This window comes from Colobus angolensis, unplaced genomic scaffold, assembly GCF_000951035.1.
Source record: "Colobus angolensis palliatus isolate OR3802 unplaced genomic scaffold, Cang.pa_1.0 Scaffold490, whole genome shotgun sequence".
In the NCBI taxonomy this organism is placed as follows: Eukaryota; Metazoa; Chordata; class Mammalia; order Primates; family Cercopithecidae; genus Colobus; species Colobus angolensis.
Window position 1 is genome coordinate 256,259 of NW_012118377.1, and position 10,682 is coordinate 266,940.

The 10,682-nt window shown below is 50.8% G+C and overlaps 1 protein-coding gene across 1 annotated transcript in view; it reads left to right on the forward strand.

Annotated features, from left to right (window-relative positions):
• Positions 1 to 6: 6 nt before the first annotated feature.
• CACNG7 (calcium channel, voltage-dependent, gamma subunit 7) overlaps positions 7 to 10,682 on the forward strand; it is a 25,210-nt gene continuing 14,534 nt past the window's right edge. The window contains exons 1-4 of the mRNA XM_011959388.1: positions 7 to 40; positions 3,091 to 3,315; positions 4,789 to 4,875; positions 5,610 to 5,750. Of these exons, the coding sequence (XP_011814778.1) occupies positions 3,120 to 3,315; positions 4,789 to 4,875; positions 5,610 to 5,750 (424 nt within the window). The 5' untranslated portion in view covers positions 7 to 40; positions 3,091 to 3,119. The remainder of the gene's footprint in view (positions 41 to 3,090; positions 3,316 to 4,788; positions 4,876 to 5,609; positions 5,751 to 10,682) is intronic.

Consider the following 10,682-nt stretch of genomic DNA (forward strand, 5'->3'; position numbering starts at 1 on the left):
GGGGCCCGCGGCCCGGAGCGTCCGCCCAGCCCTGAGCGAGGTGAGCGCTAGAGGAGGGTCCTGGGAGGAAGAAGGGGCGCCCCTCGAGGTGTCTGCGAGCCGGGTTTGGGGCGACAAGGAACCCGAGGGGCTCCAGGGGTGGCGGGATCCCGGCAGTCGGGACGGCTGAATTCGGGCGGCTGTGGGGGGTGCAGGGACACCTGGGCCTGGCGATCCCGGAGGACGGGGTCCGAGGGTCCCGGAGTGGGAAACTGCACGCTTCATGTGCGAGTCGCAGCGACCGTGGGCTGGGGACGGCAGAGGCCGGATCCTTGAGGAAGGCGGTACGGGGCGAGGGCGGAGGACCCAGGCCCGGCCAGAGCAGGGTGTGGGTCTGGGAAGGGGTCCCCAGAAAGGCGGAATTACGGTCTTCCGAGAGATGGAAGGGAGATGGAGTTTGGGCTTAGGACTTGCAGAATGGGACCCCAGAGATTCAAATGCCTGAATCCGGGAAAGGGTGGGAGAAAGAGGGAGAAGAGGAGGCTCCAGGCCTAGGGGGAGGGTCCCAAAGGAGGAAAGCCTGGAGGAATAAGGAGATCTGGGCGGGCCAGTGAGAGTGAGGAGGAATTGGAGCAAGATTGGGTTTTAAAACGGGGTGCAAAAATGTGGAGGAGGGACGAGGTCCCAGCTGGGATCAGAGGGGCGGAAGGGGGAAGCTGAGATCGACTACCTGGGACGGAGGCAACCAGGGTGGCCCGGGTAATGGTGCCCGTTTCCGAGCCCACAGGGCTGCCAGAGGACCAGGCAGCTCGCGGTCAAGCCCCTGAGCCGCCGGGCGGGGGATGGGAGGAAAAGCTGGCCAGAGCCTTCCCAGACTCTGGATCTCGGAGGCCTCCAAGAGGCTGGGGGGGAAGGAGGAGGGATCTGGAGGCTGGGAGTGCGGGGTGGAGCGGGGAGGAGAGAGGGTTGCCTCAGATTCCAGAGTCTTTATTCAGGTGGAGCAGAATTGCAAGGCTAGAAGAATTCTGGTTAAGGAAAGTGGAGTTTTATGTCTTGATTACTTTGTTGGGGACAGTGTTCAGGGGACTCAAGCTTCAGAGTTAAAAATATCCCGGGTATTCAGGGATGTAGCAGTCTCTGGTTGATACAGGCTGAGGGTCCCAAGTAGAGACCCCCAAATCATGGGATTGTGTGGCTTGGGGAAAACTCTTGCAGGGGTCGGGGAGAATCGTGGGTAAAAATTTCAAGTCCTTGAGCTCTGGGTTGAGGAGCTACCTCGTTGGAATTTCTAGGTTCCTAAGTGGAATTGGGGAGGCCACGGATATGAACTGGTGATCTCCTGTTTGGAGTCTAGTGTTATGAAATTGGGGCTCCACGCTGGATGTTGAAGAGGATCTGTGATTGGAAGTCCCAGCATGGGAAACCGAGGTCCAGAACCTCTGGTGGGAAGGGTTAGGGGAGGCGGTTTTGGGACTCCTGCTTGGGATTTTAGAGTTCAGGGCACTGAATCCTAGTTGGAAGGATAAGAGTCCGATGTTTGACTGGGGTGCTCTGATGAGGATGCTGGATTGGTGGTGGTGGTGGTGGTGGTGGGTTCCCAGCTCATTCATGATTTTTTTTTCTTTCTTTTGAGATGGACTTTCACTCTGTCACCCAGGCTGAAGTGCAGTGGCGCCATCTCGGCTCACTGCAAACTCGCCTCCTGGGTTCAAGCTATTCTCCTGCCTCAGCCTCCCAAGTAGCTGGAATTATAGATGTGAGCCACTGTGCCCAGCTAATTTTTGCATTTTTAGTAGAGACAAGGTTTCACCATGTTGGCCAGGCTGGTCTCGAACTCCTGACCTCAAGTGATCCACCTACCTCAGCCTCCCAAAGTGCTGGAACTACAGGTGTGAGCCACCTCACCCAGCCCCACCTCCTGATTTTGACATTCTGGAATCTCTAATCGAGATTCTGGTTCTATGTCTCTGGGTTCCAATGTTCTGGGACTCAGCAGCCTGTGAAGATGTTCCAGCATTCCAGGTCCAGCGGCCTGCCTAGATGTGGGAGATTGGAATTACCGTTCTGGCGCTAGGATCTGGGTTGTGAGATGTCATCTCAGATTGGGGTATCAAATGAGGTCAAGGCACAGGATCAGAGTTAGAAGGTCATGAGTCAAGTTCTTGATGTTAGAATTGGGTGTTAGGCTCAAGATACAAATCCAAGAGCCTAAACTTAAATGGGGGCCTCTGCTCAAAGTCTTAGATAGGGCAGAGGTCAAGGGGTGTGAAGCCCCGGTATGGGGTTAGAGATCCTTGGTTAGTGACCCACTTTGGGGATTTCTGGGTGCAGTTCAGAGACAGGGTGCAAGAAAATGTATCAGGGTATCAGATTAGGGCAGGGAGTTAAGACTGGGTAGCCTGGGTTAGAGTTTCTGGCCAGCTCAAGTTGTAGAGCATCCAGGGTTCAAGCCCAATGCCCTGTGCTCTGGGATCTAAGTCCTGGCTCAGAGTTCAGGTTATTGATTCTTGTTGGAGTCTGATGTTCACAACTGGGGGCTTCGATCAGCGCACAGAGACAGGGCTGTGGGATGCCAGGTCCTAGAGGTGAAATCATTGATTGGCCTAATAGTTTCTGACTCACTGACCCACACTCAAGGTTAGGGACTCTGGTGGCATCTGATTTCTAAGTTAGGGTCTCAGGTCAGCAGATGAGGTTAGGTTTAGGCAGGGAGACCTGGTTCTGGGGTTCAGAATCTCAAATTAGAATTTCTGCTCAGAGTCACAATATTTGGGACCCGGGTCCAAACATGGTTGGAGCCAAGATTCAATCTCTGGGCCTGGGCTGAAAGTTAGGATCAGAAATCTAATTCTGGGGTTGGGCTCTGGATCTGGAGCCAGAGCACAGGCAGCAGGTTTGGGGAGCCCAGTCCTGAGGCTGAGGCTCAACAGTTGGTGTCTCTGGTCAGAGTCTAGGGTTGGGGTCATGGGTCAGGCCACGGAGGTCAGATCTGAGAGAGTTCCATTTGGGAGTCGGTGACTCTGGCTAGGACCCAGCATCTCGGGTTGCTGCATGGGGTCAAGCACTCTGGTCGGTCCCATGGAGCTCTGCACTGCAGCTTCCCTCTCACAGGCCCCGCAGGGCGCCCCCTGCCTCTGAGGATGAGTCACTGCAGCAGCCGCGCCCTGACCCTGTTGAGCAGCGTGTTTGGTGCGTGTGGCCTGCTCCTGGTGGGCATCGCGGTCAGCACTGACTACTGGCTGTACATGGAAGAGGGCACAGTGCTACCGCAGAACCAGACCACCGAGGTCAAGATGGCCCTGCACGCCGGCCTCTGGAGAGTCTGCTTCTTTGCAGGTACAGCCCTCACTTGTCTTCCACTCAACAGTTTCTGCCTTGCCTGGGGTCTGAGAGTCTTAGCCATAGTCCCATCCACTGGGTTCCAGAAATCCAGAAATGGATCCTGATTCTCTCCCGGAAGTTCAAATTTCTACGTGGAGTTCCAATGACTAGCCCTTTATTCCTGGATCTAGGAGCTCCAATGCTCCAGGTCCCTAACCCCTAAGGAATTCTGGAGTCCTTCCTTAAACTTTGTAGTCTAAGTTTAGAACTTGTCCACTGCACAATTTCAGTGCTGAATGGGCAAGATTAAAAAAAAAAAAAAAATGCATGGGACGGGCGCGGTGGCTCACGCCTGTAATCCCAGCACTTTGGGAGGCCAAGGCAGGAGTGTCCCTTGAGCTCAGGAGTTTGAGACCAGCCTGGCCAACACGGTGAAACCCCATCTCTACTAAAAATACAAAAATTAGCTGTATGTGGTGGCACGCCCCTGTAATCCCAGCTATTTGGAAGGCTGAGGCAGGAGAATCGCTTGAATCTGGGAGGTGGAGGTTGCAGTGAGCCGAGATCACGCCACTGCCACTGCACTCCAGCCTAGGTGACAGAGTGAGACTCCATCTCACTCTGCCTAGCTCTGACTGGTGGCGTGCACCTGTAGTTCCAGTTATTCAGGAGGCTGAGGCGGGAGGATTGCTTATGTCCAGGAGTTCGAGGCTGCAGTGGGCTATGATGGTACTGCTGCACTCTAGCCTGGGTGACAGAGCAAAACCCTGTCTCTAAAAAAAGAAACAAACAAACAAAAAAACTATACCTCCCAGGGACCACAAAGACCCATTCATTGTAAGAATCCTGGCTCCCCAGACCTCGTCCCCTTTAGGGACCATGAGTTCCGATCTACAGATCTTTCGTTGTTTAGGACCTAGAATTCCAGCCTTGTCCTCCTCCAACCAGGAGTCTCTAGGGCAGCCAGAAAGAGGAGTCCCAGGCCAGGCGCAGTGGCTCACGCCTGTAATCCCAGCACTTTGGGGAGCCAGGACGGGCGGATCACAAGGTCAGGAGTTTGAGACTAGCCTGGCCAACATAGTGAAACCTCATCTCTACTAAAAATACAAAAATTAGCTGGGCATATTGGCATGTGCCTGTAGTCCCAGCTACTCAGGAGGCTGAGGCAGGAGAATCACTTGAACCCAGGAGGCAGAGGTTGTGGTGAGCCAAGATCGTGCCACTGCACTCCAGCCTGGGCAACAGAGCGAGACTCCATTTCAAAAAAAAAAAAGAAAAGAAAAGAAGAGAAAAGAAAGAGGAATCCCAGACAGACATCCACCCACCCCCTTTCCCAACACCCCTGGAGTAGTACAGCTTGTAACCCTTGGGCTAGGCCTTGCACCCCCAACCTGGGGTCTCCCCTCTATCTATCCTGCCCCCACCCCCACCGCCTCTCTAGAGCTTAGGAGCCTCTCATCCAGGCCCGTCTGTTTCTCTTCCCCCCAGGTCGGGAGAAAGGTCGCTGTGTGGCCTCAGAATATTTTCTTGAACCAGAGATCAACTTGGTGACGGAAAACACGGAGAATATTTTGAGTGAGGGGATGCGGGGGTGCCTAGGCATAAGAGAGCAAGTTCACAGTCGAGTCCTGGAGTCCTGGGAGGGGGCAGGACTAGGGAAATGGTGGAGTCCAAGGGAAGGAGGGGAGGCTTGAAAGAAAGCAGAGTGGGTCAGGCGTGGTGGCTCACACCTGTAATCCCAGCACTTTGGGAGGTTGAGGCAGGTGGATCATCTGAGTTCAGGAGTTCGAGACCAGCCTGGCCAACATGGTGAAACCTTGTCTCTACTAAAAATACAAAGATTAGCTGGGCGTGGTGGCACGCGCCTGTAGTCCCAGCTACTCAGGAGGCTGAGGCAGAAGAATCGCTTGAATCTGGGAGATGGAGCTTGCAGTGAGCCGAGATTTTGCCACTGCACTCCAGCCTGGACAACAGAGTGAGAAAAAAAAAAAAAGGAAGAAAGAAAGAAAGAAGGCAAGGCAGAGTGGTTAGGTAAGGAGAAAGGGCAAGGTTGAAAGGGTGAGGTCCGGTTGGTGAGGAGCAGTTAATCAGAAAGGGGGCGGAGTTAAGCCCAAGGAGGTGTGGCCTGTGTAAGGGGGCGTGGCAGGCCTGTGTCTGCCGAGGAAATATCAGGGGAAGGGGAGGAGTCAGTGGGGAAAGGGAGGAGCCAAACAAAAAGGCAGAGGTGGTGACGGCAGAGGTCAAGGAATGGGGAAGTGTCCCACTGGAGATTCCCTCCTCACCCCTGTCTCTCCCCATCCCCTCCCCAGAGACAGTGCGCACGGCTACCCCCTTCCCCATGGTCAGCCTCTTTCTCGTGTTCACGGCCTTCGTCATCAGCAACATCGGCCACATCCGCCCGCAGAGGACCATTCTGGCTTTCGTCTCTGGCATCTTCTTCATACTATCGGGTGAGCCTAAGGACTTGTGGGCTGGGGGACCATTTCTAGTTCCAGGGACCTGTGGTTCCTTTTCCACTTAGCCACTTCCTTGCTGTGTGGCCTGGGAGGAGTTGCAGACCCTCTCTGAGCACCACTTTCCTTCTATGTGCAATGGAAATAGCAGTGTCCATTGCAAAGGGTCCTTTAGAGGACCACATTATAGCGAGGGCTAACTGGGTGCTAATTAGGTACCAGGCTCTGTTCTGATACTCACAACAACAACCTTGTGAGGTAAATCCTATTAATAGCCCATTTTACAGATATGGAAACAGACACTCAGAGGGATGAAGTCATTTGCTCAGGGCCATACAACTAGTGAGAGGCAGAGCTGGGAGTGAAACTCACGCAATTCGCCTCCGGAGGCTGTATTTTTAACCACTGCTGATAAACTGCAATTAACAGTTTAAAAGACTCCTTATTTTCTGTGCAATATTTTGTTTTAAATTTTTTTTCAAATAAATGGAAAAGTCCAAAGAATTTTATAGCAAACACCCATGTAGCCACCACTTAGAGTCAAACATTAACAGATCACTAGACTTGCATGATCTTGCATCTGTCCATCTGTCTATGTGTCCAGCCATCCATCAATCTACCTTATTGTCTAGAAGCAGTTCAGAGTAACTTTCAAGCATCAGTACACTTCACCCTACTTACCTCATCATACATGTGATTAGCTAGAGTTCAATATTTGTTTACGGTTTTTTTTTCTTCTTTTGAGGCACAAGCCTCTTTTGCATATGTGAAATCACACCCATCTCCTAACATCACTACCTAGGAGTTATTAGCACTCACTTGATAAAACGGGGGTTCCAACGCCCAGAACTGCAGAGAGTTGCCCAAGCTACCAACATCAACTATTTCCAGAGGACTTGAGTGTCCAGAGTTCCAGTAAAGCCTTCTTTTTTCTTTCTTTCTTTTTTTGTTTTTTGAGACGGAGTTTCGCTCTTGTTGCCCAGGCCGGAGTGCAGTGGCATGATCTCCGCTCACCACAACCTCTGCCTCCTGGGTTCAAGCAATTCTCCTGCCTCAGCCTCCCAAGTAGCTGGGATTACAGGCACGCACCACCACACCCGGCTAATTTTCTTTTTTTCAGTAGAGACGGGGTTTCTTCATGTTAGTCAGGCTGTCTTGAACTCCTGACTGCAGATGGATCTGCTCGCCTCGGCCTCCCAGAGTGCTGGGATTACAGGCGTGAGACACTGTGGCTGGCCTTTCTTTTCTTTCTCTTTTCTTTTTTTTTCTTTTCTTTCTTTTCTTTTTTTTTCTTTCTTTCTCTCTCTCTCTCTCTCTTTCTTTCTTTCTTTTTTTTTTATTTGAGATGGAGTCTCCCTCTGTTGCCGAGGCTGGAGCCCAGTGGCGTGATCTCGGCCCATTGCAACCTCTGCCTCCCAGGTTCAAGCGATTCTCCTGTCTCAGCTTCCCGAATAGCTGGGATTACAGGTGCGTGCCACCACGCCCAGCTAATTTTTTGTATTTTTAGTAGAGACGGGGTTTTGCCATGTTGGTCAGGCTGGTCTTGAACTCCAGGCCTCAAGTGATCCTCCTGCCTTAGCCTCCCAAAGTGCTGGAGTTACAGGCATGAGCCACCATGCCTGGCCTAAAACCTTTTTCTTGAGTGTTAATCTCCTCCAGATTTCAACTGAGTCCAATCCAATTCAGTCCAATTCAGCTAAAATCAGCCCAAATCAACTCAGCTCGAGTACATTTAACTCCATCCATCCAACCCAGCTAACCCCAATTCATTCTGACTCAATTCTTCAGTTCAATTCAAATGAATTCAACATAATTTAGTTAAACTCAAATCAGATCCTTGTAATTCAGTTGATGGTTTATGAACAAATCCCACTGCATGTCTCGTCTCCATTCTGTCCCCTGGGGCCGGCACTCAGCTCCCTCTTTTCAGTGGCTGTGCAAATAGTTGAAAAGGAATTCTCCAACTAAGCAACTGAGATCCAAAGCGCCTGATCCAGTATCCCTTCCTCCAGTCTCTGCTCCTCACCCAGCCTCCTCTGGGTTTAACCTCCCCCATGCCTTCAACCTAACCTGAAGAGACCTTTTCCAGGGAAGGCAGGGTGCAACCTCCGTGCAAACTTGAATCACAGCGTGTGGAGCCAGACACTGAGCTAAAATAAGACGTGGAGAATATCACGATCCTAGAGTGTCAGAGCGGAAAGGTCTCATCATTTTTCAAATGGAAAAATAGTGGCCTAGAGAGAAAAAGTGGGGCAAGAGTAGATAGCATGGGGATTTTTATTCAACCCGTCAAAATCATTATAAGGAAAGTCCCATTGTTTGCGGTTCACAGGAACCGAAACAGGGGCTTGAAGAGGCGACATAGCTCGTCAATGGCAGAACTGGGATTGGAATCTAGGGTATTCTGATTCCTAAATCCATGCTTATACCACTCACTGCACCAGGAACTGACTGCCCAAGGTCACGCTGAGGATCAGTGGTGCAGGCAGGCTGGAAGTCACGTCTCTAGGGTAACAGCAGAGTAATTTGGAAGAGATTGAATCCAACTGCCTGAATTCCTTCCTAGCATTCATTTCACAGGCTATGACCTATGCACTCCACCCCAAGGTATCCAGGCATGTGATGCCAAGCTTGTGGGCTGTAGTGGCTGAAGGCCACATGTTGTGAACCTAGAAAGAACTGGGTTCAAATCTTGCCTCTACCACTTACTCACGGTTTGAACCAAAGCCTTCTTTTGTGGAGTTATTGAGGGGACAAATCTTGGTCAGTGGTTGGCAAGCTTTTTCCGCTTCGGGCCAGATAGCAAATATTTTAGGCTCTGTGAGCCATCGGTTCTCCGATGCAACTATTCAGCTCTGCTGGGAGGCAACTTGGCCACTGTAGTGCAAAAGCTGCCAGGTTAAGCAAATGGGAGTGGTTATGTTCCAGTGACTACTCGTGGACTCTGAAATTTGAGTTCAATGTAATTTTCATGTGCATGAAACATTCTTCTTCTTTTGATTTTTTAAGTCAAATTTTTAAATTTAATTTATTTAAATTTTTGTTTTTTTAAATCAAAAGAAGAATAATAGGTAAAAATCATGCTTAGCTCACAAACCATACAAAAGCAGACAGTGGGCCAGGTCGTCATTTGCCAACCCCTGATTTAGATCATGAATGTAAAGCATCTGACCCAGCGCCTGACTGTAACGATAAGTGCTCAACACTTGTTGTTTTAAGTAAATAAATAAACATAAAGGCCGGGCGCGGTGGCTCAAGCCTGTAATCCCAGCACTTTGGGAGGCCGAGACGGGCGGATCATGAGGTCAGGAGATCGAGACCATCCTGGCCAACACGGTGAAACCCCGTCTCTACTAAAAAATACAAAAAACTAGCCGGGCGAGGTGGCGGGCGCCTGTAGTCCCAGCTACTCCGGAGGCTGAGGCAGGAGAATGGCGTAAACCCGGGAGGCGGAGCTTGCAGTGAGCTGAGATCTGGCTACTGCACTCCAGCCCGGGCGGCAGAGCGAGACTCCGTCTCAAAAAAAAATAAAATTAAATAAATAAATAAATAAATAAATAAATAAATAAACATAGTAATAATAGTAGTAGTACTAGCGGTGGTGGTGGTGATAGTAGTAATAGTGCTAGTAGTAACAACCAACTTTTTAATTTTTTTTTTTTTGAGATGGAGTCTTGCTCTGTCGCCCAGGCTGGAGTGGAGTGGCCGGATCTCAGCTCACTGCAAGCTCCACCTCCCGGGTTCACGCCATTCTCCTGCCTCAGCCTCCCGAGTAGCTGGGACTACAGGCGCCCGCCAACACGCCCGGCTAATGTTTTATTTTTTAGTAGAGACGGGGTTTCACCGTGTTAGCCAGGATGGTCTCGATCTCCTGACCTTGTGATCCGCCACCTCGGCCTCCCAAAGTGCTGGGATTACAGGCGTGAGCCACAGTGCTCGGCCTAACTTTTTAATTTGTATTTTACTTTTTTATTTTTTTGAGATGGAGTTTCGCTCTTGTCGCCCAGGTTGGAGTGCAGTGGTGCAATCTCAGCTCATTGCAACCTCCGCATCCCAGGTTCAAGTGATTGTCCTGCCTCAGCCTCCCGAGTGGCTGGGATTACAGGCATGTGCCACCACACCCAGCTAATTTTTTGTATTTTTAGTAGAGATGGGGTTTCACCATGTTATCCAGGATAGTCTTGAACTCCTGACCTCAGGTCACCCTCGGCCTCCCAAAGTGCTGGAACTGCAGGCATGAGCCACCGCACTTTGCCCTTATTTTTATTTTTTAATTTTTTTCCCTTCTGGCCAAATTTTAGCTCACAACAACCAACTTTTTTGGGGGTCCAGACAGTTCTAGGGGCTTTATACATATTAAGGTATTTATTTTTATTCACCCTGTAAGGCAGGTGCCATTAACATCCCCATTTTACCATTGGGAAAACAGAAGCATGCAGAGGTTACGTTGTTCCATAAGACAAGCAAGATTCCAACCCTGGCTTCTCACCATGGATTATGCTGCCCCACTAAGGTTAAAAGCATAAAAAAGGAGGAGATTTAAAATGAGAGGTTAAGGACGGAAATAGTACCAATGCCTTGGGACTTGGAATGGAATAGCCTGGTGTGACTGCCTCCTGTTCCCAATGAGGAAACCAGGGCTCAGAGAGAGAAAGACAGGGATTGCCTCAGGCCTGGTCATTGGTGGAGTTACCCCAGATCTGGTCATTGGTGGAGCTGCCCCAGGCTGGTCATTGGTGAAGTTGCCCCAGGTCTGGTCATTGGTGGAGTTGCCCGAGTCTGGTCATTGGTGGAGTTGCCCCAGGCTGGTCATTGGTGGAGTTGCCCGAGTCTGGTCATTGGTGAAGTTGCCCCAGGCTGGTCACTGGTGGAGTTGCCTCAGGTCTGGTCATTGGTGGAGTTGCCCCAGGCTGGTCATTGGTGGAGTTG